General features: G+C 50.1%; 10 protein-coding genes across 10 annotated transcripts; 5 read left to right on the top strand and 5 right to left on the bottom strand.

The window, feature by feature from the left end:
- Positions 1-461: 461 nt before the first annotated feature.
- Positions 462-1,954, bottom strand: MIND_00863600 (HNHc domain-containing protein; the record flags this gene model as incomplete). The annotated part of the gene is made up of 7 exons (XM_037365296.1): positions 1,860-1,954; positions 1,697-1,814; positions 1,294-1,641; positions 968-1,240; positions 740-920; positions 578-690; positions 462-524 (listed from the first exon to the last, which is right to left on the bottom strand). The coding sequence occupies exons 1-7, from the start codon at positions 1,928-1,930 to the stop codon at positions 462-464; spliced, it is 1,167 nt and encodes a 388-aa protein (XP_037218538.1). The 5' UTR covers positions 1,931-1,954.
- Positions 1,955-2,186: 232 nt separating this feature from the next.
- Positions 2,187-3,497, top strand: MIND_00863700 (uncharacterized protein; the record flags this gene model as incomplete). The annotated part of the gene is made up of 1 exon (XM_037365297.1): positions 2,187-3,497. The coding sequence occupies exon 1, from the start codon at positions 2,193-2,195 to the stop codon at positions 3,495-3,497; it is 1,305 nt and encodes a 434-aa protein (XP_037218539.1). The 5' UTR covers positions 2,187-2,192.
- Positions 3,498-4,123: 626 nt separating this feature from the next.
- Positions 4,124-5,767, top strand: MIND_00863800 (uncharacterized protein; the record flags this gene model as incomplete). The annotated part of the gene is made up of 1 exon (XM_037365298.1): positions 4,124-5,767. One exon carries the CDS (start codon positions 4,124-4,126, stop codon positions 5,765-5,767), a length of 1,644 nt encoding a protein of 547 aa, XP_037218540.1.
- Positions 5,768-5,822: 55 nt separating this feature from the next.
- MIND_00863900 (Fungal-trans domain-containing protein) lies at positions 5,823-9,170 on the bottom strand (the record flags this gene model as incomplete). Its single annotated transcript, XM_037365299.1, has 18 exons — positions 5,823-6,519; positions 6,572-6,699; positions 6,749-6,889; positions 6,940-7,028; positions 7,076-7,220; positions 7,274-7,391; positions 7,439-7,454; positions 7,503-7,555; positions 7,606-7,721; positions 7,777-7,815; positions 7,860-7,907; positions 7,961-8,041; positions 8,093-8,173; positions 8,222-8,353; positions 8,399-8,470; positions 8,523-8,908; positions 9,007-9,030; positions 9,080-9,170. 18 exons carry the CDS (start codon positions 9,168-9,170, stop codon positions 5,823-5,825), a joined length of 2,457 nt encoding a protein of 818 aa, XP_037218541.1.
- A 124-nt stretch (positions 9,171-9,294) lies between these two features.
- On the bottom strand, positions 9,295-10,609 carry MIND_00864000 (uncharacterized protein; the record flags this gene model as incomplete). Its single annotated transcript, XM_037365300.1, has 5 exons — positions 9,295-9,880; positions 9,927-9,973; positions 10,017-10,303; positions 10,347-10,356; positions 10,403-10,609. The coding sequence occupies 5 exons, from the start codon at positions 10,607-10,609 to the stop codon at positions 9,295-9,297; spliced, it is 1,137 nt and encodes a 378-aa protein (XP_037218542.1).
- Positions 10,610-10,683: 74 nt separating this feature from the next.
- MIND_00864100 (uncharacterized protein) lies at positions 10,684-12,064 on the top strand (the record flags this gene model as incomplete). Its single annotated transcript, XM_037365301.1, has 6 exons — positions 10,684-10,703; positions 10,749-10,788; positions 10,837-10,861; positions 10,908-11,763; positions 11,810-11,952; positions 12,006-12,064. The coding sequence occupies exons 1-6, from the start codon at positions 10,690-10,692 to the stop codon at positions 12,062-12,064; spliced, it is 1,137 nt and encodes a 378-aa protein (XP_037218543.1). The 5' UTR covers positions 10,684-10,689.
- Positions 12,065-12,135: 71 nt separating this feature from the next.
- MIND_00864200 (uncharacterized protein) lies at positions 12,136-13,546 on the bottom strand (the record flags this gene model as incomplete). The annotated part of the gene is made up of 8 exons (XM_037365302.1): positions 12,136-12,235; positions 12,282-12,397; positions 12,443-12,582; positions 12,632-12,693; positions 12,743-12,865; positions 12,918-13,156; positions 13,289-13,376; positions 13,413-13,546. 8 exons carry the CDS (start codon positions 13,544-13,546, stop codon positions 12,136-12,138), a joined length of 1,002 nt encoding a protein of 333 aa, XP_037218544.1.
- A 484-nt stretch (positions 13,547-14,030) lies between these two features.
- Positions 14,031-16,184, top strand: MIND_00864300 (uncharacterized protein; the record flags this gene model as incomplete). Its single annotated transcript, XM_037365303.1, has 6 exons — positions 14,031-14,309; positions 14,364-14,376; positions 14,423-14,497; positions 14,542-15,044; positions 15,090-15,165; positions 15,211-16,184. The coding sequence occupies 6 exons, from the start codon at positions 14,031-14,033 to the stop codon at positions 16,182-16,184; spliced, it is 1,920 nt and encodes a 639-aa protein (XP_037218545.1).
- Positions 16,185-16,431: 247 nt separating this feature from the next.
- Positions 16,432-18,138, bottom strand: MIND_00864400 (uncharacterized protein; the record flags this gene model as incomplete). The annotated part of the gene is made up of 1 exon (XM_037365304.1): positions 16,432-18,138. The coding sequence occupies one exon, from the start codon at positions 18,136-18,138 to the stop codon at positions 16,432-16,434; it is 1,707 nt and encodes a 568-aa protein (XP_037218546.1).
- A 2,030-nt stretch (positions 18,139-20,168) lies between these two features.
- Positions 20,169-26,644, top strand: MIND_00864500 (DUF663-domain-containing protein; the record flags this gene model as incomplete). The annotated part of the gene is made up of 20 exons (XM_037365305.1): positions 20,169-20,255; positions 20,301-20,660; positions 20,711-21,301; positions 21,361-23,131; positions 23,178-23,684; positions 23,982-23,989; positions 24,036-24,041; positions 24,087-24,147; positions 24,208-24,500; positions 24,545-24,604; positions 24,651-24,791; positions 24,843-24,923; positions 24,971-25,089; positions 25,202-25,303; positions 25,355-25,423; positions 25,475-25,589; positions 25,634-25,864; positions 25,913-26,181; positions 26,236-26,514; positions 26,563-26,644. 20 exons carry the CDS (start codon positions 20,169-20,171, stop codon positions 26,642-26,644), a joined length of 5,232 nt encoding a protein of 1,743 aa, XP_037218547.1.
- Positions 26,645-26,682: the final 38 nt, after the last annotated feature.

Below are 26,682 nucleotides of genomic sequence, written 5' to 3' on the forward strand. Positions count from 1 at the left end.
CAACGGGGGGAAGACAAGACCGGTAGAATGCGGAGTTGGAAAGTCAACTCTATACTTAAACAGCCAAGCAACAAGCACGGGATTGTTTCGCGAGCCACACCGCCAAAGGTGGAAGCACGAGTGTCATTGCCATTTGTATTTTATGAAATCGATGGTGGCGGAGAAACGCGTCGCGTCAAAAAGCAATTTATGTCCAACTCGGTTGGTCCGGTCAAGCGAACCGGGTTATGTCATGTTGCCGTTGGAAATCCGGGGGGGGGTGATCTGGCTGTTTGCGATTCAGAGGCAAAGGAGGGTGTTTCGAGGGTAAGTTTTGCGTGAAGTCTTCGAGTTGTGGAGTTCGACGGCCCCTCTATGTCTCGTGGTGGTAATGATCTGCGGTCAGGCACACACTGATTCGGAACAACTCGTTCACAGCCGATAGTACCCCATCACATGTACGCTACCTGACTCACCCGTCTTCAGTCATCGCCATCGCTACTTTGGTCTTCGAGGAATGCCATGATACTTTGTCGCGCATTAGGCTGACAAGTCGTGTTCAATTGTCTGAGAACCAGGAACGGTAAAATCTACAGACCTTGCGCTTCTCTGGTACAGCCTCGTCTTCAGATGTGTCTTGTGTCTGTTCTTTCTTCTTATCACCCGCCTTGGCTTTCATTCCCCGAGATGCCGCAAAGTTTTGGACATCCTCTGTTCAGCGCGTCAACGCCACATGACCACCGCAAATCTTGTAACATACCCAGTTCCTGTGCCAATTCGCGTCGTTGTTTGATCGCTTTCGCCTTCGCCAAACTGGGCTGCCCCTCCATGCCCAGCTCCGCCAAGATCTCTTTTAATTTTTGGATTTGCCGTGTCGGTTTGTCGATATCTGCAAACACCTTGGACCACACCTTCCTGACACCACATGCTGAAACAAAACTCTGTCAAGGCAATAAGCCTGGGGCACCCAAAACTGACGCGTAGATACCTTGAGCTTCTTGATCTGCGCGTCGTGTTTGTCGTCTGAACTTCCTGTTGTCTTTTCTTTCTTCTTTTCCGTTGTCCTCTTGTTCGACTTTTTGGGTGGGTCGTCTTCTAGCACGGAAAGTTCAGAGTCACTCTGATGCGCTGCCAATGATTTGTCCGCCGTGGCAGCTGTTGCTGAAGCCTTGGGTTTCTCAGTCGGCTTGGAAGAGCCCTCCATTTTGTCATTATCGTCATCGTCCGGCGTTGGTTCAGCGTCAGATGACAGCACCGTTTCCTGTACGGGTGTCAAAAAAACCAGCGGAAACCAAAAAGCACAAGCAACGAAACGGATGATTTGAACGCTTTCTTTGGCGCGCTTTTGGCGCTACTACGCGATTTAGGTTCCTTCGGTTTCGGTTTGGATTTGGATTTGTTATTAGGCTTTTCCTCATCAGAGTCGTCGGACGCGACCGCGGGTTTCTTGGTCGTTTTCTGCCGTTTACGCGGTTTCGGCGCGTCAGACTCGTCACTGTCACCGTCTGATTCTACCACTTTCTTGCTCGTGCTTGGCCGTTTACGCGGTTTGGCAGGTTCCTTATCCTTCTTCACCTCCTCTGCCTCCGCGTCGTCGCCGTCCGGAGTCTTGCGTTTCTTTGATTCAGAGACTGGCTTGCTGAGTGGGGGTATTGGTGCTGACTGCGCATTTCTCGATCAGCGGTGCAAAACAAAAAAGGGCCACAATGCAACGCACCGTTGCTTCGCCAATGACCGCCTTGAGCGCCTTTTTGTACTCTGACCCCTCCAACGTTCCCTCTGCCAGCCCAAACTGCGTCTCGAGCCGCTGCCGGATGAGACGCGGCGTCAGTTTGCTGCCGGGAAGGTGAGTGAGCGAAACAAGTGGCAATACGACTGACTGGAGCTCGTCTTTGCGCCGGGCGTCGAATACTACCTCCTTGGCGGCGCGTGCTAGCTCTTCGGCGTCCATGTTATAATCGTCGACGGAGTGAAGCAGAACAGTGGTACGATCCCGTGACCTAACCGAGCACGTAATCAAATAATATATTTTTGGTGAATCTCCACTCAGAAGCCTTTCTTCTTTGTCTTGGGCGTTTTCACGGGCTCGATGAGGTCTGGGTGGATGCCGATGACCTGCCAGGATTGCAGGATTGCGTAGTAGTGAACAGCAAGGAGCAAATGAAGCGGATCAATCTTATGTCATTGTTGTTTTTTTCTGTCTTACCCTCATCATGGTCACCGTCCCGTACCGCAACTCAGCCGCAGGCGCTTCAGCTCACCTAAAACGCGACATTGAGGCTCGAATAGCGGCCCTTGATGTGACAATAACCGAGACACAGTCCACACTGAGTGCTCTACAGCTTCAGCGCGTTGCGTTGGTGTCTGAACTTGACCAACTGCGGGGTTCCTGGGCACCCATCCATACCCTCCCCCCAGAAGTTCTTGGAGAGATTTTTCAGTACTTTCAGCCTTACTTTTCGGCGTCACTACTGATAGATACAGAACCAGCACAGACAGCCCACATCCCATGGTTCTTGGGCCTAATCTGTCGCTCGTGGAGACAAGTTGCGATAAATCTTCGTGGGCTATGGTCTGTGCTCTGCATTGACGACTTGCCTCGACGCATGACGAATGGGGGCTACTACCATTACGACCTAGCGTATCTCCCGAATGATGATTTGGAGGTTGAACTTCAGCGATTACCCCAAGACGCAGTCCTGACGGAGGAGGATGTTGAAGGATTCGACATTGAATGGAAGGTTGAGCGTGTGAAGACGTGTCTCGAACGCGCCAGAACCCATGGTCTCTCCCTCCGCTTACACACCATACAGACCGTCGCCTCGGATCTCATTCTGCAGCTACTTCTTCAGCGCTCCCGTCATTGGGAGCAAGTTATTCTCGTTGAAACTTGTCCCGCCATTTGTTACCAGATAGAAAGCTCAGGACAACACTTTCCCCGACTACGATACTTGACATTCGAAAATCAGTGGCACAGTACCGAATTATATTCTCCCATTATGGATTCATTCTTGCATGCTCAAGCGTCGCCTCGTTTGACTGAACTTCGTCTTGCCAATCTCCACATACCGCTAGAAAAAGGCGTAGTTCCAATTCGGTGGTCAGCTCTTAAAAAATATAGCGAAGTCAGTTGCCTTGTTTCACCCAGTTACCGGACCGTCGTCTTACAGCAGCTCGTCAATCTTGTTTCCTTGTCCGTTAAGACAACTTCGACCTTCATGTGGACCGAACATATACTATTTCCCAATCTTCGCCACGCCTCGTTCGCCTTGGAGAGGTGCAGTGGATACCGTGCCGTCAAAGGCCCTTTCACTTTAGAGATGCCCAACTTGGAAGACTTCTCGATTCTGGCTATGTGTCTGGGCACGTTGAGCGGCTGCCTACCGCGTAGCTCGCCGCATCTGCGCAAGCTCTCCGTTTCCTTGATGAGCGTTGATTCTCACCAGGGGGCTGCAGAGGAAGTGTTGCTCTTTTCCCAAAATTGGAGGATGTTTCTTTGTGGGGATCAAATTACCTGACCGACAGCGCTCTCGAGAGCTTGACTCCGAGCCCTCAAGGTCCATGTCTCCTGCCGCGACTAGAAACTTTGCGTCTTTCCAGCACTGCCTTCGCCCATGGAGAATGCAAATGGACGACATTACTCGATATGCTCCATGGACGGTTCGGACCGCTCGTAACGACCGGCGCTGTGTCCCGGCTGCGAAGTCTGGAATACGTGCGTGATGTTCGAGGGTACGACAACGAGGTTGGTAAAGGGTTGCAGGTACTTCAGCGGCAGCGTGGTTGGGACATCCGCGTAAGAACCGGCGATAATATGAGCGTGTGGACCGAGTCTGGAATAGAGTGGCTGCAATTATCTGAAGGACCCGAACCTTGGGACTAGAAATCAATTAGCTGTATTGATACCGGATCAATGAAAATTGACTGCATCACTAGGTATTTTGATTGGAAAATGTAACAGAATCGATTTTGGACTATAACCAGCCATCTCTGTATTAATTATGGTATGAATGTGTATTTCTAGTGGAACTCGGTGGGAGGACCTTGTCTACTGCTTTTTTGTCATTTCTGGTCAACGGAAAAATGATGCGGATCAATTTTATGTTATCACTCCTCACTCTCAAAGACTCTCAACTGCACCTAAATGATCACCCATGCAGGCTCTCCTGGTCAACCCAGAAGCGACATTGAGGCTCGAATAACGGCTCTAGATGTAACAATAACCGAGATCCAGGCCACACTGAGTGCTCTACAGCTTGAGCGCAGTGGGCTGGTGTCTGAACTTGAACAACTGCAGGTTTCGCCGGTGTCAGCGCCGATCCAAACACTTCCACCAGAAGTCCTCAGTGAAATATTCCAATACTTTCGACCTTGCCACTCGTCGCTACGGATAGAATCAGGACCAAAGGAGACCACCCATATTCCATGGTTCTTGGGCCTGGTCTGTCAGTCATGGAGGCAAGTCGCGATGGGTCTCCCCGAGTTATGGTCTGTGCTTGACATCTACGATGCCCCAAAACGCACGATGGACCCATGGGACGATATGGGCTACGACCAACCGGTTGGTGACAAGCTAATATATCTCTACGAGAATTTCGAAGACGAACTCCAGCGACCGCCTCAGGAGCCAACGACAGAGGATGATGAGGGGTTTGACCTGGAAAGCCAAGTCGATTTTGTGAAAACATGCCTGCAGCGCTCCAAGACCCATGGTCTATCCCTCCGGTTACGGGGTATAAACACCGCCTCCAAATTCACTCTGGAGCTACTTCTTCAATATTCACGTCACTGGGTTGAACTTATCCTCTTCACTGTGTCCGCCGCCGCATTTTCGCAGATCCGAGGACGACACTTCCCTCGACTGCGGCGCTTGATTTTCGACAAGCGCCGTTGGGGTGACACCTCAGACTTGTCTTCTCTAGGATCGTTTCTCCATGCTCCTGCGACACCTCGTTTGACTGAAATGAGTCTTACTGGTCTTACAATGTCACTAGCGGACTTGGTTCCGATTCGCTTCTCAGATCTCGAAAAGTACAGCGAAGTCAACTGTCATATTCACCCCGCTTATAGGACTACCATCTTTCAGCAGCTCGTGAATTTGGTCTCCTTGTCAATCAGAACAGAGTCTCCTTTCATGTGGACCGAACACATCTTCTTTCCCAATCTTCGCTACGCGTCGTTTGCTTTCAACCAACAAAATGAATACGAGACCATGAACACCCCTTTGACTTTTGAAATGCCCAATCTTGAAGACTTTTCGCTCGATGCATTGCGAATGTATTCCTTGGGTAGCTGTGTGCCACAGAGTTCGCGGCGTTTGCGTAAACTATCTGTTTCCTTGATCTCTGTCAAAGTCTGCCAGGGGGATTCTGAGCAAGTGTTTGCTCTCTTCCCCAGGTTGGAGGATCTCTCCCTATGGGGGTCCAATTACCTAATGGACAGCACCCTTGAAAGCTTGACTCCGAGCCCTCAACGTCCATATCTCCTACCCCGACTAGAGACTTTACGTCTTTCCAGCACCGCCTTTGCTCACGGACAGTGCAAGTGGACGACGCTGCTCGAGATGGTTGTTGGACGATTTGGACCTTTAGCAACGACTGCTGCTCTTAGCCGCCTTCGCAGTCTGGAATACGTCTATGACCCCAAAGGTTACGACAATGAGGTTGGCAAAGGGTTGCAGACACTTCAGCGGCAGCGGGGTTGGGATATTCGCGTACGAACTGGTGCCAATGAGGCTTACTGGACTGAGTCTGGAATTCAGTGGCTACCGCACCGAGTCGTGTCCTGAGAAATGAACCTCCAGTACAACAAGAGTATAGCAGCTACTTACAACAAATCTAATGCTAATAAGATCGGACAAAGCTAGGGGGACTCGCACTGGAATTCCGCTGCATGTACATCCCCCACTGGGCAACGTCAGCGACGTTGTCGGGTATACTTTGCCACATATGGAAATCAGCCTCCTCGATGGCCATATCGTCCTCCTGGACATAGACAGCATGCATTTGTTGGATATAGGGGTTCCCAACTGGCGCCACAACGTTGTCCATTTGCGCTGTCTGCGCGAGCAACTCTTCAATGGACATGCCTGGTTGGAGGTGATGATACGAGTACGACTGATGAAAATCGACCATGCTGGGGTTCGGGGGCGAATCAGCGAGAGGATATGATAAATGGCTTCCCGCATTCAAGCTTGGGTTCGCGCTTTCATGCCATCTCTGAGGTGGTGGTGGTGGTGGCGGCGGCGTTGGTCGTGATACCTTCGCAGCTTGAGAAGGCTGGCCTTCACTGGCAAGTGGAGATGGGTACATCTCGCTGGACACAGTAGCTAATGGTGCTGCTGGTATATGCTGAGCCATCTCCCCATAGTTGGCGTGCGCGTGGATATATGGTGGGGAATGCGAAGGAGAAGGGCGTGGGGGGACCTTGTAAGATGGAGAAGGAGCGGCACCAGCAATGTTGACTCGTTGCTTTGATAGAGGCCCGTCAACAGACTGTAACCGGTTGAGCAGTTCCCATAAGCGTCCTTGAGGGTGTAGTCTGATTCAGTAGTTCAACAACATAGTATTTCAAGTTTGAAACAAATTCTCACCGGGCCTCTGCAAACTTGATCAGCTCCATGGCCTTTGCGACCAGTGCCTTGTCCTTGTCCACTGACGGTCCAGGACGCTTCCCGAAAGTGTTCATGATCAAAATAACAGAGGATACGAATACCGGAGACTGCAGGCAAATGAGCGAAATAAAAGGCCTTTCATAGGAGCAGGCAAACCACGCAGAATTGCATTGGAAGTCGTCTCTGGATTTTGAACCATGCGTCTGTGGCATGTAAAATTGACCGGGCTGCACGAGCGCAAATTGAAAGTGAAGGGGCAGCGACCGCGCTCATTTTTTGAATATACGGTCGATGTACCTAGGTTAACATTCGATGCCGGAACGTGTAGTAAAAAATAGAACACTTACCACTATTTGAGTGTAGTAGTAAGTGACATAGAGCACGAACGACTGGTCGAAAAAGGCATCCCGCGGTTTCCTATCGGGATCCCAACGGACTACAAAAACAGTTGGACAAGTATTTGGAAAGAATCATTGAACGCACGATGTGGGGGTAGTGAGTCAAATATTGAATTCATGCGGGAATCAAGATTGGACACGGCCCGCGCTTCCCAATCTTTACCATTCCAACCTTGGAGCGTTTTCGACTTTTTAGATCCGTATAATTGTCGCATGGCGTCGCCGAGAATCTACAGTCGTCAATGTCAATCACGTCAATAACGAGGCACAAAACGATGCCTACTTCGGACAACTGAACATAGCAGATAAAAAAGGCGCTATATGCGGGACGATCTGGTGGCTGTTTGAAGCCGGTGTCCCAATACTCATCGTCAACTTGGAGCATGGGATCGGCATCATAACTTCGTCTTTGTGAGCAGCCCGAGCTCAAACAGGCGAATTCACTTACTCTTCGACATGTAAACCTGGGAGTTTAATTAGAAGCGGTCGAGGGGAAAACGATGGCTACGAACCTGCAGGTCTTCCGATGTAGGCGCATATCATCCTATCAAGCAGTACAAATGACCTGATGGTCACAATCAGCGTAAATAGAGCGGAGCGCGAAATAAGATGTACCAGAATGCGCGACACCAGATCTCCTTGTCCTTGTCGGTTTCTGCTTCACGTTTGCGACGATGTTCACCCCGTTGTTGTAGGAAACGGATGCCGTTGCCAAGGTAGATCCACGACGCCTGCCATTGAACACCCGATCAGCAAAACTCAAAAGCCCGTCGCTGCCGACCTCACCTGGGGCCTCGATGTTCCAATTGAATAGAGACTCATTAGCTGTCAAATTTTAGTGTGGAGATGGCGGGATCTGGCCAACATACGAAGTAGAAGATGACTTCATAGATGTTGGGTTCGAAGAACTTTCTGACCTAATCCCACAGTTAGCCGCGATAATGCCGTTCCCGATATATCGTCTTCATACCACAGGTATTTGCGCTATGAATCGCCAGCCCGATGAAAGCGTGGACTGGCCATCAACGAAGACTCGTGGATCGTCAGAGAACTAGATGTAAAGTCAGTAAATGTGTTGAAACTTCCGGACAAGAAGACTCACTCGCGAGGCAACTGCTAATACTGCTAAGAGCATCGCCCCAAATTGTGGATCCTTGTGATGCAAACCCTCAGACACGGATCTCTGGAGAATAGTTCAGCAAGTAAGATGCATGGACGGAGTCGACTATACTTCAAATGATGGGCGGTGAAGTATAGGAAGAGTAGGGTGGACGTAGGCAAAGTATAGTTGGAGTAGGTCGTAGAGTAGATTGGGTTCAGGATACACGAACTGAATTTGCTGTTCGTAGACTTCTTTTTCCCACTAAAGAGGATGAGGTTGTCATGTATGATAGAAACGGACGCTTACTGGGAGAACTTGCCAAAACAATAGCCGTCGTGCTGTATCGGGGCTCACCTGCCCAGTGACTCGTTCCTTGGCCTACGAGACACTGATGAGAGTTTGAGGACGATGTTAAAATACGATAACACACTGCAATTGCCTCATTCGCCAACGCGAAACCACTGTTTGCTCCAAAGAATTTTGAGTCGACCGCTATTCGATTTAGCTCGGACGCTAGCTCCTCAGCTTCCTCATCGTCTGCCTCTTCCTTCACATCATCTGACGCAGTAGAGTCACTGCTCGGGGTTCCGTGTTGGAAGACCGATCCATCATTTCGGAGTGGTTGAGAGCATAAAGAGCATATTGACAAAGTGCGCAGTTTGGATTCAAGAACCGCAACCTGGCGCTTGAGTTCCTCAACTTGTTTGTTCTTGGGTCCACGTTTCTTCGTTGGGAGTAGATAGGTGCATGGGGAGCCGAAAGAAACACAATGGGCACAACTGGCGTTCGGTACACCTTCGGTCTTGGGCCCGTCGCCTATTCGGGGCTTTTAACGCGTTAAATCGTATACGAATAAGAGTTTCTTACATCGGACTACACTCCAAGTCAGTCAATAAACGAACAGATCAACGGACACTCACTCTTTCTCTTGCGACACACTGTGGTATATTGTTAGAGTTTGTGCTTGTTCCACAAGCAAGCACCCACAATCACAGCTTCTGTCAACCTTCTTCTGCTTTACGGGTGGTGAAGAATGTTGGGAGGACGCATAATAATGCTGGTCCTCGTCATCCGACATGGTAAGAAACAAGCTGAGGATGACCGTGATGGTGAGCCATCGAAAAGGAAGTTTCGCGTCGATGTGTCATTTGATTCCGCCTGATTCCGATAAACTACAGGTACAGCAAGTAGTTTACGTGCTTCTATCGGCTCCAGATTTTCACAAGACTCTCCCGAACACGGGCGTTAAGTCCTGTCCCAATCAATACCAACTTGCCGGCGTCAGGCAGACCAAGGCCATCAGTGGCCACCGTCATTTCATACAGACTTCGCACGCCTTGCAACACATATTGTGAGCCAAATTCCGTCACAAAAAGCCCTTTGCAGCGGAGTATCGATAGTTCGGTATTCTCTGAAGTTGTGACTTCCGGTAAGCGTTGCTCCCAAAGCACAGTCCGGACCCATTCATCCAACCCATCAAGTTGTGTTTGAGAAAGAGTTGGCACTGTGACAAGCAGACTGGAAATGCCTCGCAACTCGTAGTGGGTTGGCTCTGGTGCGTGAACGTGGTCTCCGTGATGGTCATGGTCATGGCCGGAAATAACGGTGGGCGCCGCGGCATACGCGTGAACTCCAAGAAGCTTCTTGATCTCTACCTCACCTCGAATCGTGCGGTATACTGGCGCGGCGGGATTCAAACCCCGCAGAACATCGACTGTTTCTTCTACCGATTCTGGTTTTGCAAGATCAACTTTGTTCAATAATAAAATATCCGCGCCAGCAATTTGACTGTGAGATGTCGTTAGACAAGTCATCATCAAGCAGTTAGTAATACCGAAGACTCTCTCCAGCTGTTGAAGTGGCGCTATCTTCCCTCATTTGCTTCACAGATTCAGATCAGGAACGGGGACTCAAGTGAACACACCTGTGGGCCAAAGACTGCATCAACCACACAAATCACACCATCGAGGGCGATGTCTCTTCCTAGTCCAGTCGAGAACTCTTCATTGTGCCAGAAAAGCGACGCTATCGGCCCGGGGTCTGCCAGGCCGGTAGTCTCCAGCAGAATATGGTCAAATCCGCCTTTGCGTTGCATCAGCTTCTCAATCGCAGCGATGCCAGTATCTTTGATGCTACAACAAAGACACCCATTTGCGAGCTCGAGAAATTCTTCGCTTTCTTGACCTTCAGAGGCAAGATTGATGGTTTTTGCTGGGTCGGATTAGATACATCATTTGATGGAGGGAGGTAAAACCTTCAATGTCCTGGAATGAATCAAGACGAACTGCAGTAGAGGTAACGGGTACGTACTGCAGTGTCTCCAAATTCGTTCATTATCACTGCAATCCGAAAACCATGTTGCTCAGTCAGGATTCGTCGCAACAGAGTCGATTTCCCAGCACCAAGAAAGCCGCAGATAATCGTAAGAGGGACTTTTTTAGCTGAAGAAGAAGAAGAGTCTTGTGCGTCGTCAGCGGGATGCTCGATAAGAGTTGGTATTTCGTCGTCGTCGTTCATGTCAAAGAGCGGGTGACGTAGTGCCACGTTACATCAGACCCGGTCCGTTTTCGGAATTTTATTTCCTGCTTTCCTCGATCATGGCCATCCTTCGGTTGGAGTCCGTCTTCGTGGAATACGCGCCTCTAACATGAAATAGGCTGGTGCTATGCGTAACCGGCGTGTATTCGTGCTTTCTGGTGAGATTCAGTGCTGTTTGGCTCTAATTAACGTTAATTTTTGTCAAGTTATGGGCCATAGCCCAAGAACGACGTGTGTGGTCAACTTAGCTGTCGCACCCATCTTTAATGCTCCATAGTTTCCGTTCCTTTTGCCTCCATTGATGGGTCAAGCTCTCAAAAATTCAAGTCTGTCATGTTTCTGGGGACGTGTCAGAGCGCGTTGAGTGTTGTCTCCGCGTTTCTCTACATGTTATTACGCCGCAAACCATCGCAAACCTTCACCGACCTCCTTGGACTTGAGCATACCCCAACCCCTGGCCACCAAACCAGCGACAAGCACCCCTCCAAACCCGACACTCGCTATTCGCGCACAAATCTCCTCCTTCGCTACCTCCAATGTTCCATATTCATCACTTCCGCCGCGCCGTTTGGCTTTGCCTCTCTGTCGTATATCTCTTACCCCGCGATGGTCCTAGGCAAATCCTGTAAACTCGTCCCAGTGATGATTATGAATGTTCTCTTGTACCGCCGCAAGTTTGCCCCACACAAATACCTTGTCGTGGCCATGGTCACCACCGGAATCACCATTTTCATGGGCCTCGCCCCTTCAAAGCCTGCAAAAGCCAAAGCCTCTGTCACCCCGAATGGGAATCTCATCGGGCTGACCTACCTCCTCATCAACCTTGCTATCGACGGCGCGACCAACTCAACACAAGACGAGATTTTCGCGCGACACAAGGTCACGGGCCAGCAGATGATGCTGTGGATAAATTTGTTCAGTACAGCCGTGACTGTTGTGCTCGAAATGCTGCCACTTCCTTATATTCCCGTCATTCATCCTTCCGAAACTGGCACAGAATGGAACACGGCCCTGACGTTCATTCGCGAGCACCCATCCATCAAGCTTCCGCTGTTGCAGTTTGCGATTACGGGTGCACTTGGCCAGCTGTTCATTTTCGAAACACTCCAGCACTTTGGCTCGCTCACTCTTGTGTAAGCTGATTCTTTATCAACCGAATCAAATCTAAAATCAGTGCAGAACAATAACGTTGACGCGCAAGGTATTCACGATGCTGCTGTCTGTCGTCTGGTACGGTCACAAGTTGTCGCCTGCACAATGGATTGGTGCTGGAGTAGTTTTTGCGGGCATCTCGGTCGAGGCATTTGTCAAGACACCCAAAGGTTGGTGCTTGGTCCTACTGTAGCACTCTGCAGTGAGGACTGACATTTCGCAGGCGTACACGTCAAGAAGGTCGTCCAGGAGAAGGAGGTGGCGAAACTTAAGTCGGTTTAATAGGGAACGCTGTTTACATACATAGCCAGAGAGGGAAGGAACTGAAAGCAGGAAAGACTAATGAGAGATGACTAGGATATCTCCATCGCGTCGGGGTCATATAGAATAGACGTTGGGAGTGGTGGTGGCTGGTTGGTGGGGTCTATGAGTATGCGTTTTCGGTCGTCGAAGCTAAAGATCCGTCAGTGGCCAACAAATAGTCCCAGGTTCAACACACCGGTCAAGCTCAGCTTCGTCCTCATCATCGTCTTCACGCTTCCGTCGGGCGACAGTGGGGATTTGTCGCGGGAATGACGAGACAGCGACATTGGCCCTATAGATTGCCTCGTATTCCTGCACCGCATTAGGAACTCGCCAACGAACAATGAAGGTGTGAACCTTAAGCTGAGTAAGGAAGCCGCCATTCGGAGAGATGCAGTAACGCCGGTTCTGGACCAGATGCAAGGCGTCCTCCCATGAAAGTTGATAGTGCTGCATAACGAACATGACGACAAACGTCGGCGAGAGACTGATTCCACCTGAAACACGGAGTGAGATACCAAATAGCCTCAAGGCGAGTCCACGCACCGTTGCAATGAACTAGGACTTGTCCGCCCTGGTGGATTGCTTGGTCGATGAACTGCTTTGCCCTAGCCACTCAGTTAGCTGGACTGATTTGACAAGACACGCGTCGCGGACCCAGGGAAGAGACGAATCAAGTTTTGCTCCTCATTGTCCTCCACGTCCAGCGTCAGGTATGTGAAGTGCTCTGGAAACCGGGGTCGGACTGAGAATGCCTCCTTGGCATCACGGATGCACACACTATGGCAAGCGTCACCACCACCATATGTGTAGAGCGAGTAAGGGAACGGACATATGAGTGATATTGTGCTTCTGGAGCGTTTCGAGTGATTTGGAGGCAACGAAAGGTCCAAGGAGGAGGCCGGGTATAATTTCCTGGCACTCTCGCCGCATCTCATATCGCCATTCGACATCTCCTGGGCCTTGGATGATGTTCCGTATCTGGTCGTCCGTGTAGGAGGCAGAGGAGGCAGTCTGCATGGCCATTGTGATTGGGAAAGGGTATGAGAAGTTAAAAGTGACTGGGTGACTCTAATAGCTTTGTTAGGAATCCTTGATGGTGTCTACACAAAGCTAACTTAAAGAACAAAAGGCCTTGCAACGGGCAAACAAGGCCTTGGGAATAAAAGTACATTGTTTCAAACTTCGCCCACGCCCTTATACCTGTTCGGTGAAGATTGTGTGGTAGAACCGCCCGTCGTGCATCAGATTTATCGCGTCGTTGACCAAAGACATGTCTATGAGAGTCTGACTATCCAGCCATGTTTTAGAAAACTAGATTCCGCACCGATATTTTTGCCAAGCTTCGTCACCGCAAGCATCCTGACGGTGGTAGGATTCACCACGGTCCCCAGTATTTCGAAGTAAGAGTCTGTCGTCAAATGTGTGTCCTAATGAGCTTGTCAATAACCGCCACCACATGGAAAACCTTGCAGACACACAGGAAGAAGGGTGATCGTCACTTGCCCGCCGTCAGCTGTAGCAACCGAAGCCGTTGTGCCACGAAACTGCCAGTGACGCGAAATTAGTCATTTCGACGCGTCAAGATTGCTTCAAGAACACGCGCCTGGACAGGCTTACAGGGCAGTCTAATTGCCTGGTTGGCATACTTTGGTAAGAGAGCACTGTTGACGCGAAGGGACGGCCGAGAATCGCTCATGGTGGTGCAAAGACAAAACCTTGTTGCATCATCATTGACAGCCTCGAAGGTTTACAGTAACGCGTCAACGCGTTTGGATGATCGGTCTGAACTTAGGTCTTCTTTACTTCTTCTCTTCAATGGGCGCGTCGTTGTGCGTCTTTGCAACCCTTCTAGCATTCTCTATCGATGTGTCACTCGCATTGACACATCAGACACGAATCTCGACGCGTCATTACTTTCTCTCAACCCTCATCGTAGGCTGCGATGTCTTCTGTGAAGCTCTATATATACGATCTATCCAACGGACTCGCAAAGTCGCTCTCACAGCAGCTCACTGGCCGCCAAATTGACGGCATATGGCACACCTCGATCGTTGTCTTCGGCAAGGAAACATTTTACGGTCAAGGAATCAGTGTTACGCTTCCTGGGAGGTCGCACCATGGTCAGCCGTTGCAGGTCGTTGACTTGGGGGAGACGATGCTCGACGAAGAGACATGGCAGGAATATTTAGAAGAGATGAGAACACATTATACGGCTGACAAGGTGCGTAATATTCAACTTGCTTTCGATCTGTCCGCGGCTGACGGCGTCCTCAAGTACCATTTACTAGGTGAAGCCTTCGTGACTGCATTGGTGTTTTCTAACTTTGGTGCGAGACTTCAATTGCAACTCATTCACAAATGATTGTGCTGGTTTCTTGACTGGTGGATCTATACCTGCATTCGTTAGAGGTGCGAAATTTTCTATTCCCATTGCTTAATCTCAACCGCATTAGATCTCCCAACGGACTTTTTGTCCACGCCTTTCGGTGCTGCCCTACGACCAACAATAGACGCAATGTACCGCCGCCCATCACCTGGTGCTCCTGAGGTACCGCCACCAACCCCCAACCAACCCATCGCATCGTCGCTTTTACAAGCTGTTGCTTCGCAAGCCCAGCAGCCAGCAACCACCTCAATTCAACCCCCTCCACTGGCTGCAACCGAAAGCCTCGCCGGACCAATGCATACCACAACAAATTCGGCATCTTTCCGAACGCTATTGCAAAGCCATCGTGCTGTTGTAGCCCTATTTACTGACCCAGCGGGCTGTGCCCCATGTAGAATGATAGCGCCATATTACGAGGACCTCGCGATTGAGAAGGGGCTTCGCTCAGCCACTAGTCGTGGTGCAACATTCACCAAGATCGACCCAAGTGTTGGCAGTGGCCAAGCGCTATGTTCTGAATGGGGCATCCGCGCATATCCGACATTTATGTTCTTTTTGAATGGAAAGAAGGTGCGCATATTGTCTTTTCAGCGAGTTAACATTGAGTTTGCGTAGACGTCAGAGCTCAGAGGCGCTGATCCTGGGGAACTACGCGCACAGGTCGATTTGCTTCTCTTCGAGGCTTATCCGCGTGAGTTGTCTCTTGAATAAACTCTGCATCTCAAATGTCTTTTAGCACATCCCCATGCTTCCCTACCTCTCCCTGGCATGAAAACCTTATCGCTCTCGCCGATTCTCTTTACACAAGTACCTGCGCTTGATGCTGTCCTCACCAAACTGGTCTCATTCATCGACGCTGCCCCACAATCTCCTCATTCGACGCAAGCCAAAGAAATCCTGCGGTCCCAGGTCGTACCTTTCTTGAAGAGCAAGTTTGGCCCCGACAAACCCAAAGCCCCTCCGCCTACAAACGTCGCATTCTTGACTGCATGGGGTGCCGTTACGATGACTCTCGTGGGTGCACTGCCTAAGGAATCCCTCTTTCCACTGGTTGATATGTGGCGTCTGGCGGTGCTTGACCCAGCTACAGCTACTTGGCTTGCTGGGTCTCCAGGAGCCGGTCCAGTTGGCTCTATCATCAAGCTGGCGCAAGAAACTCTGGAAAGCGGAGCAGAAGACAAGGGCGCGCGCAACTTTGTATTGACAGCCCTACGGTTGTTGACGAATGCGTTTGGAAACAGCGCATTATCACGCGTGTTGCTCGCTGGCACCGATGGTTCAGCTATGAGCACCCTTGTTCCGGCTTTATTACACGCTGATAGCGCTGTGAGGACGGCAGCAGCTAGTTTGGCCTTCAATGCCTCTGTTCCCGTTCAACGCGTGCGGGTGAATACTGGTGCAGGTTTGGGTGGTCTCCCGCCAACAACCAATGTCGACCCGTCGGATGTTGCGTCTGCCGCTGATGAGGACTGGCAGGTGGAACTCGTGAGCGCACTGACCGAGGCGCTCAAAGAGGAATCTGGCGAAGAAGTTATCCACCGACTCGCGGGTGCCTTGGCGTGTTTGCTACGATTCGCACCCAATGACGGACAGGTCTGGTCACTAGTCGAAGTGCTCGATGTGAAGGCGGTCGTTTCTGGGAAAGCAGCAGTCGTGAATAAGAAGGAAGTCCAAGGGCTAATCACAGATGTCGCCAGCCTGGTCGGCTAGACTTGTACAATGTACATAGAGCAATGTTTTACCAGTGGGTCACGGGATGTTATCGACTGGGAAGCAACGAACCTACCTTTGAACCCCCTATTTCAGTCGTCATCCAATCTGTATTCCAGACTCACGTGATAATCTGGAATTAGAACACGCAACGTCTTTTATTATTGGAGGGCTTTGCAGGCTCATCTAACGATGTCTCCCAACAGAATATCAATGTGATATTCCTGCCTCCAAACCTCCTTTTGTATCAGTACCAAACTGTTGGTTCAGATGTCAGTGACGGTAGCCACTGTATTCCCAACTCGGTCCACAGAATCCGATGATGATTGGTTCTTACACGTATATCCCAACCTTGCTGCCGCTGGAGTGTCCGTAACGCCTTGCCAACCTCATCATCGTACCCCGCGGGGTCATAGACATATTCCAAACTTCGAAGCCGGCTCAGCGCTGCGGTCGTTGCAAGGGGTCCAAATCGTCCATGGATCATATCGAGTAATGTGGTCCATTTGCATTCTCCGTGGGCGAAGGCAGTGCTGGACAGGCATAAAGTCTCCAACCGCGGGAGGAGATATGGACGTCGAGGGCTCGGAGTCAAGCTTTCCAGCGTGCTATCTGTGAGGTAGTTAGATCCCCATAGAGAGACGTCTTCCAGCTCGGGAAAAAGAGCAAACACTTGTTCAGTGTCCCCCTGGCAAACATCCACGCACATCAACAAGACAGATAGCCTGCGGAGATGGGACGAGCGACGTGGTACACAGTCACTCAGTGAACGCATTCGCCAGGCAGAAATCGAAAAGTCTTCTAGATTTGGCATTTCAAAGAGGATCGGGCCTTCCACTGCGAATTCACCATGTTGTTTGTAGGCGAACGAGGCATAGCGAAGATTGGGGAAGAGGATGTGTTCAGTCCACATAAAGTCGGAGATTGTCTGGATTGACAGAGACACTAGATTTACGAGCTGCTGGAAAATGATGGTCCGATAACTGGGATCGATATAACATGCAACTTCGCTGTATTTTTTTATCCCAGACCACTGAATGGGAACGGAGCCTTCTTTCAGGACAATGTTGAAAAGCTTGATTTCGGTTACACGTGCCAGCGGTGACGCAGAACCTGGCAATAGCGAGTCGAGGGCGGATAGGATTGATGTGGTTTGCTCACTCCACCACTGGGGACCCTCGACAGTCAAGTGTCTTAGGCGAGGAAATAGTCTTCGACGGTTTCGTATCTGAAGACATACGGCAAGGGGAGGGTCCACCAGGAAAATCTGCTCCCAGCGGCGGGCATGTTGCAACAGCAGGTCCAGAATAAATTTCGAGGCGAAGACGTTCATGTTTCGTAAACGGAGGGATAACCCGTGGGTTCCCGAGCGTTCAAGGCATGCTTTGACGATCTCGAGCCTATTCTCGGTGTAAAATCCTTCAAAATCTTCTTGTGTTGTGTCTCGGGGCGATTGCTGCAATTCAACTTCAAAATCATCACTCGGAAGATATGTCAGCCAGTGCTGTGGCGTGTGGCGTGCTACCCCATCTTCGTGTCCCGTCCACACGGGGCTATCCACGTATCGAGGAGTATCGTTGATGTTGAGCACAGACCATAGTGCGGGGAGACTCATAGCAACTTGCCTCCACGAATGACAAACAGAGCCTAAGAACCATGGAATGCGAGCTGTCTGTTTTGATTCTGCGTCCGTTAGTAGTGATGACGAAAAGTATGGCTGGAAGTATTGAAATATCTCCCCAATGATTTCTGGGGGGAGAAGATGAATAGGCGTCGAGAAATCAATTGCAAGTTGGTCGACTTCAGACACCAATGCAGCCCGCTGAAGCTGCAGATCACTCAGTTTGAGCTGGATCTCCTTTATTGAGACATCTAAGGCCATGATTTGAGCCTCAATGTCGCGTCTGAGACGAGTTGGCGAACTTGCTCTTCGATTGGGGACGGGCGTCAACATGACTCGAATGAGCTACCCAGGATTGATCCGCTTCTCACATGACTAATCATACAAATCCGACAGATCCAAGAAAAGCAGCGTGAATTCAACGAGGCTTCAACGTGAGGATTATATATCTCGAATAGAATTAAAGGTTTTGTGCCAAAATCTGGCCGTCGAGCAGACTTCCAAGGCCGACGCAACGTTGAATAATGAAAGATCAAATCGGCGGAGTCACATATCGCAGGCTGCTGCTCTTCCTTCGGCTGCCAATGCTTACCAACCCCCGTTTCCAGTCCCCCAGGTATGTAGCCACTGTATCCCAGACTCGGTCCAGACACTTCGATGATTGCTGGTTCTTACGCGAATATCCCAACCTCGCTGCCGCTGAAGCGTCTGCAACCCTTTGGCAACCTCATCGTCATGCCCTCTAGCATCGCACACGTATTCCAAACTTCGAAGCCGGATGAGAGCTGTGGTTGTTGCAAGGGGTCCCAATCGACCTTGCACCATATTGAGTAATGTCGTCCACTTGCATTCTCCGTGGGCAAAGGCAGTGCTTGACAGGCGCAACGTCTCTAGGCACGGCAAGAGATATGGACGCTGGGGGCCTGGGGTCAAGCTTTCGAGAGTGCCGTCAGTCAGGTAATTAGATCCCCATAAAGAGAGATCCTCCAGCTTGGGGAAGAGAGCAAACACTTGCTCTGCATCCCCTTGATAGACATCAACGGACATCAAGGAAACAGATAATTTGCGCAACTGTCTCGAGCTCTGTGGTACACAACCACCGAAGGAACGTATTCGCGATGCATGGAGCGAAAAGTCTTCAAGATTTGGCATCTCCAGAGTGAAAGGGCCTTCAATGGTACTGTGTTGACTGTACTGAACCAAGGCGAACGATGCATGGCGAAGGTGAGGAAAGAAGACGTGTTCGGTCCACATGAAGGTCGAGTCTGTCTTGATGGTCAGAGAGACTAAATTCGCGAGCTGGCGGAGGATGTCGACTCGATGCCGTGGTGCAATATTACAGTCAACTTCGCTGTATTTTTCGAGGCCTGACCAGCGAATTGAAGCAAAGTTTTCTGCCATTGTAAGGTTTATAAGACCTATTTCGGTGAAACGCGGTGCCCTAGAGCCATGCAGCAATGGACCTAGAGCTGATAATCGGGACTGGTTATACGTGTTATGCCACTGCTGGCCCTCAACAGTCAAGCGTCTTAGTCGGGGGAAACGCTGCTCAGGACTTTGGATCTGGTCGCATATGGAATCTGAAGGATTCACCAGGGAAACTTGCTCCCAGTGACGGCTATGTTGCAAAAGTAGATCCAGAACGAACGTTGAGGCAAGGGTAGTGATACTTTGTAAGCGGAGCGAGAGACCATGGGTCCTGGCGCGTTCAAGACACGTTTTGACGATCTCGAGCCTATACTCAATGAAGAACCCTTCAACATCCTCCGGCGTTGGGGATTCAGGCAATCGTTGTAGTTCAGCTTCGAACTCATCTTCGAATTCATTATCCAGGACATATGTCAAACGGTCTTGTGGTCGAGAGTAACTGTACCCCACCTCATCGTCATATCCCGTCCAAATTGGGCTACGCATGGCCCTTGGAGTATCGTCGATGTCGAGCACAGACCATAATTCCTGAAGACCTATCGCGACTTCCCTCCACGAGCGACAGACCAGACCAAGGAACCATGGGATATGTGCTGACTCTTTCGATTCTTCGTCTACCGGTGACGCTGGAAAGTAAGGCTGGAAGTATCGAAATATTTCACTGAGGATTTCCGGTGGAAGTGTGTGGATCGGCGTTGACGGATCTCTCAGTTGGTCGAGTTCAGACACAAGGGCAGCGCGCTGAAGCTGTAAACTGCTCAGTCTGGACCGAGTCTCGGTAATTGTCCCGTCTAAAGCTGTTATCTGAGCCTCAATGTCGCGTTTAAGCTGACCAAAAGAGCTTGCAGGAGTGACCATGTTGGGTGCAGTGGAGAGGAGCAACTTGAACAATGACATAAGATTGATCGGCTTGATTTTTTTTGTTGTTCACGACTATGGAGGACAGGCCTCACAAGGCCCACCGACCATCCAAAACCGACAAGGGTAAGGGCAAAGAAAAGCAACATGGATTCAACGAGAAGGTCATTTATATCGCCCTCCACCGATTTTCACTAAAAACTAAGCAGGCTTTTGCGCCAAAATCTGGCCGCCGAGCGGACCGCCAAGGCCGACGCAACGTTGAACGAGACCAAGCACGTCTCCATGTCCCCCTTGTCAATCGCACCCCCGATTCAGAGCCCCCACCTGTCATTGTCGCAATCGTTGGGCCGCCTGGGGTTGGAAAGACAACACTACTGAAGAGTTTGGTGCGGAGGTTCACGAAGCAGACGTTGAACGATGTCAAGGGGCCAGTGACGGTGGTGAGCGGGAAAAAGCGGCGGCTGACGTTCATTGAATGCAACAACGACCTGAACAGCATGATTGACATTGGCAAAGTTGCAGACCTCGTCCTGCTCATGATAGACGGGTCCTTCGGGTTTGAGATGGTGCGCAAGAATCCTGCCCAAGTTTTTTCTCTATGTTTACATTGGTCTAGGAAACATTCGAATTTCTTAACATTCTCCAATCCCATGGGTTCCCCAAGGTCATCGGCATTCTTACTCACCTGGACCTCATCAAAAAGGCTGCAACGCTCAAGACGACTAAGAAGACGCTTAAGAAACGTTTTTGGACCGAGATTTATCAAGGCGCAAAACTATTCTACCTTTCCGGCGTCCTCAACGGTCGATACCCTGACACCGAAATTCTCAACCTCTCCCGCTTCATCAGCGTTATGAAGTTCCGCCCGCTAGTCTTCCGCAACTCCCACCCATACCTTTTGGCTGACCGTATTGAGGATCTGACGCCCAGAGAAAATGTGCGGGTGAGCAAGGGCAAATGCGACAGGACTGTGACCGTGTATGGTTATGTGCGCGGGACAAATCTACGCATGGGTAACAAGGTTCACATCCCAGGAGTAGGAGATCTCGATATAAAGAGTGTGGAGATGCTGGGTGACCCATGTCCACTGCCTGATGCGGACTCGGAGAAGCGGAGGAAGCTGAGCGAGAAGAAAAAACTGCTGATCCACGCCCCTATGAGCGATGTCGGCGGTGTGGTATACGACAAGGATGCAGTCTATATCAATGTTCCTGGCAGCTTCACAAGAGGCAATAACGAGGGCGAGTTAAATTAACATATTGAAAGATTTGTGCTGATTTTCTCGTCTCAGTTCCGCAAGGCGAAGGAGAACAGATGGTGATGGACCTGCAAGAAGCTGGCGTGACTTTGGAGGATGGTGTTGCGCAGAGCCACATCAAGCTTTTTGAGTCATCTTCGAGGCACTTGACCGTTGAAGAGGAGAGCACGGAGGAAGACGATGAAAGTGGCAACTCTGATGAAGAAGAGGGTATGAATGGAGAAGAGGATGGAGACGACTCTGGGTTTGAAACGGAGAGTGAAGACGAAGATGAAGATATGGAGCCCATTTCTCAAGGCGAGAACACTGGACGTCTACAAAGACGGAACCCAGCGCGGACGCTTCCCGTCGCCAGCACATCAAAGCTCCAACGGACAGAAATTGATTATGCGGACAGCGATTCTGATCTTGGTGATGAGGATGACTTGGGTGGGCGATTTGAGATGGATGATGAAGACCAACTAGATATACCTGACGACGACGAGGATGCAGAAGAATCCAGCGACACTGAAGCGGTCCCAAAATGGAAAAGAAATCTCACGGAGAGAGCACAAGCCTTGGGTACAAGCTCAAAGCGAAACAAGGACTGGATGAAACTCATCTATTCAAGCGATCTAACGCCAGAACAAATATTGGCCGGGAATGACACTGTCCATACAAGCGAGGACGATAACGCCGACGACGACGATTTCTTCAGAGTCAAGACCGTCTCTAGGCGGGAAGAAGATGAGGACGTTGATCGCAGTAAAGAGTTGGTCGATTCAGAGGAGCTGAAGAGGTTAGAGGACGATGAAATGCTCGACTCTTTGCGCAGACTATTCATCACTGGTGCTTCCGATGTCCCAGAATCAGCCGAGCAAGAGGATGACTACGAAGAAACTGGTGGTGATTTTGAAGACCTCGAAGCCCCATCGCAGTCGGTACCCATAAACACGGACCCAGAAGCAACTCGTGCCGCGGCCCTTGCAGCAAAGAAAGAAGAGCTAAAGCGCAAGTTCGATGAACAATATGATGATCCAGAGTCCTCCAAGATGGATTTTTACACCGAAAAGAAGGAGGAAATATCTCGTCAGCTCCAACTCAATCTCGACGAGTTCAAGGATGTGACGGCTGAAGCACGTGCTCTTGTGGAAGGATATCGACCCGGGGCTTATGTGCGCATCGAGCTGGTTGATGTACCATGTGAGATGATTGAGAACTTTGACCCGACATATCCTATCGTTGTCGGAGGGCTTTTAGCCACCGAAGAGCGATTCGGCTATGTCCAAGTGCGGCTGAAACGACATCGGTGGTTTGTCAAGACGCTCAAAACTAACGACCCGCTCATTTTCTCCCTTGGCTGGCGGCGTTTCCAAACTGTGCCAATATACTCTTTGGATGACCACTCGATTCGGATGCGAATGCTCAAGTATACGCCTGAGCACATGCATTGCTTTGCAACGTTTTACGGGCCGGTGGCACTTCCCAATACCGGGTTCTGCGCATTCAACTCGCTTGGGTCAGAGGCGCCTGGATTCAGGGTCTCTGCGACAGGTGTTGTACTGGACATTGATCGGTCTGTCAAGATAGTCAAGAAGATCAAGCTGACTGGTGTGCCCTACAAAATATTCAAGAACACTGCGTTCGTGAAGGATATGTTTACCTCGGCATTAGAGGTGGCAAAGTTCGAGGGTGCGAACATCCGGACCGTCTCAGGTATCCGCGGTCAGGTGAAGAAGGGGCTGGCGAAGCCAGATGGAGCATTCAGGGCGACATTCGAGGACAAGGTGCTCATGAGTGGTAGGACAGCATTCATCTGTTTGGCTATATCACTAACGCGAAACAGACATCATATTCCTCCGCGCCTGGTACTCCATTCAACCGCGTAAATTTTACAACCCGGTCACGTCGCTCCTCCTTTCGAACAAGTCGTCGTGGTCAGGCATGCGTTTGACAGGCCAAGTTCGTCGTGATGAAGGCATCAAGACACCGCTCAATGTGAACTCGACCTACAAGCGGATTGAACGCCCCGAGAGGCGGTTCAACCCACTTATCGTGCCCAAAAAGCTGCAGGCTGCTTTACCCTACGCGTCCAAGCCTCGGATAATGAAGCCGCAACGAAAGGAAACATATATGTCCAAAAGGGCTGTCGTGATGGAGCCGGAAGAGCGCAAGGCTGTTGCTCTATTACAACAGATGCGGGCGTTGAGGAAAGATCAGGTAGCTAGAAGGAGAGAAAAGAAGGGCGAAAAACGGGCCGAGAGACAAAAGAAGGCAGAAAAGTCGGAAGAGAGGAGGAGCGAGAAAGACAAGGAGAAAAAGAAAGAGGTCATGCGTGCGATTGGGAAGAAGAGTAAGCGGGAGACAGATGCAGAGGAGGGGAGGGGACCCAAGAGGAGAAAAACTAAATCTTAGCGTACTGTATCTTGTCATGACATCGGCGATCATCCATCAATTGTTCACGGTGTCGTGGTAAATTTGGTCCGTTCAACTTTGTTGCAAGCCATCATGTCGAGGTCCACAGAACACAACCCACGTTCAGCCACGAAAGAGAAGCGCGAGCGGATCGACCGGAGTTGTGATCGTTCGTGAACATCTCAACGTGGAGCATTCGACTGACTCAGAGACCGTCACTTTTAGTGTGTCGCAGGCGCAAAGGTGAGTATTTTTCTGAGCAAGTCGAAGACTGAAATTTGGGGTCTAGTTAGATGTAAGCGCCTTGAATCTGACAACGATAATCTAAGCGTCTTTCCAGGCGACGGTTTCACGAAGACGGATGATGGCAGCTGTAAAAACTGTGCCAACGCTGGACAACAGTGCACATACGAAGGCTCGTTACCTTTGATAACATTAGCTTTAACTAACGCCAAAGCTAGAACCTGCGCATAAGAGGGGGCCGCGGTTCAAGGAGCTGGACGCCTTGAAGAAGCAAGTAGCCAAGTTGGAGTTGAAATTGCGGACACTGTCAGTCTGCTCGTTGTGCTCGCAGCCTCTACCAACCGATTCGGCTGCCTCGATGTTTCAGAAGACAGAGAGCTCATCTAATAGCTCTGACGCTCCAGAGGACGAGGACGACGGGCATCTCGCCGACAATTTCAGCCACCTTTCGATGGATGAATCTTTTTATGGCTCCGCGAGCAACTATTCTGTCATAAATACAGCCATGAAGGTATATCTTTGTGGTCAATCTCCAAAATTGACTATGTTTTTGAGGTTCATGAGCAGGTGACCGGTCAACCACGGGACTCCACACGCACGTGGGATGCGATATCTGTGAGTCTCGGTAGACTGGGAGTTGCAAAACCTGATTCTTTCAAAGTGGTGGGAATCTCAACAACAGCACCCAGGAACGGACGGCAGTAGTGGTTTTCCCGAACCTGACCTGATATCGTCTTTGGTGGCTCTCTATTTTGCAGAGTTCCATCCCACTATGCCCATCTTACATCGACCTTCTTTTGAGGTGCATATGATTGCCTATTACTCAGACAGTAATGCTAACTGATGTCATCAGCGCTCGGTAGAAGAAGGACTTCACTTCAAAAATCTGCAATTTGGTCAGCTTCTACTAGCTGTTTTAGCGACTGCATCCCGTGTATGCACCCGCTTCATCGAGCTATACTGACGACTAATTTAACGCAGTATTCTGACGATCCACGAGTATTCGTTGATGGTCAAACGACGTTATCTTCAGGATGGCCCTTTTTCTCTCGAATTTCTCTTGACTGGCTATCCGCGCCAGGACTATACGAGACTCAAAAGTATTTCCTGATGACTGTGTACTCTGTCGGGACTTCGCGACCACCCCAAATTTCTTGGACATATTTTGTCCGTGAACTAGCTCGTTTGTTGACTGGTTTTGATTTTTCTCAGGCCCTCGGTATCGCATCTCTCTTACAACGAGGAGAACATGATAGACAACGAGAGCAACCTACAACACCAGAATTCGAATCATGGAACAGAACATTCTGGCAAGTCAATGTTTGACCAAAGAAATGCCATCATATTCACCCAATCTTTACACAGGTCGTACATGTACTTGGACCGCATTATCTGCGGCTCTACTGGGCGTCCAGTCAGCATCCCAATTGAAGAGTATGATAGGCTTTCCCGAGCGACCTGGCGTGTCTGAATGCATTTGGTCAGCATCGATGCTTCCCTTCCACTCGAAGTTGATGATGAGAGTTGGGATGATTTTGTCCAACCTCCCACCACTCCATCATTATATACGTTCCTCACTTGCTATGTTAAACTTCTTGAGGTGTGCAACCATCTTTCATGGCAACTCTCAGCTGATCAAGGTAGATCACGGTGACAGCAACACGTCTCTATAGTTCGAAGAAGTTGAGGCGAACCTGGCTAGGTCCGGAGCCCGGTCAACGAGCTATTGCAGAACTGGACTCGTCGCTCAACCAATGTTTTGACTCGTTGCCATCTCATTTGCAATGGGCTCCAGACAATGCTTCCTCAGTAAACTCGGCATTCTTTGACCAGGCGCTTGTTCTTTATATAACTCACCACTGGACCCGCATCGCAGTACCTCCGAATCAAATTTCAACGCCCCTTCACCTGACTTTTCCATAGATTCACCGACCATTCATCCATAAAGATACGGTCTTGGCTGAACCCTCCCTTGCTACCTGTATCACCGCTGCGCGAGCAGTGATTAGGGCTACGAACAGCTGGGTAAGATCTCGTCATAGTCTTGTTCCGGCAGCCGTCGTCTCTCCGCTCTTCGTTGCTACAATCGTCCTCGCCCTCGAGATCTGCTCAAATAGAAGTGTGCCAAGCTATGCGAAAGACCGGGCGCTAGTCGAGGATGGCATGAATATAATCAAAGTTTGCGCTGCAAGGTATTGTGGCTGAGACTTCTCAAATGATACTGTCCTGATACTTGCGTGGAACAGACGACATTCAGAGGTGCGGTTCAGCGGCATACTCGATCAAATCCGAATCATCATAGACCCACTTCAACAACGTGACCCCCACGGTTCCGAAATCCATCCACCCAGGACAACGACCGGTTACTCCCCCCTCCCCTCCCTCTCCCCAATCCAAGATTATGATCAGGGGATATCAATAGAGCAATTGTTGGCCCAAACGGAGGATCTCCCTGTTCTTTCACCTGCACCATTTCTGCACGAGTCTGGGGCGGGGGTTTGGAAGGCTGCTCCAACTGATTTCAAGTGAGCCTTTCTTTCGACAGTCGGACTTGACATCAATGTTGTTTTCAGTGACCTTGCACAATGGGACGTTTATCTACGCCATTACCAGTATCCAGACCTAGATCAAGCGAACTACATTCACCAGTCATAGTACAGCAACAATTACAGTTAGGTACACGAAGGACACTG

Source organism: Mycena indigotica (genome assembly GCF_014461135.1).
Source record: "Mycena indigotica strain 171206Taipei chromosome Unknown Mind.scaff0007, whole genome shotgun sequence".
Taxonomy (NCBI): domain Eukaryota; kingdom Fungi; phylum Basidiomycota; class Agaricomycetes; order Agaricales; family Mycenaceae; genus Mycena; species Mycena indigotica.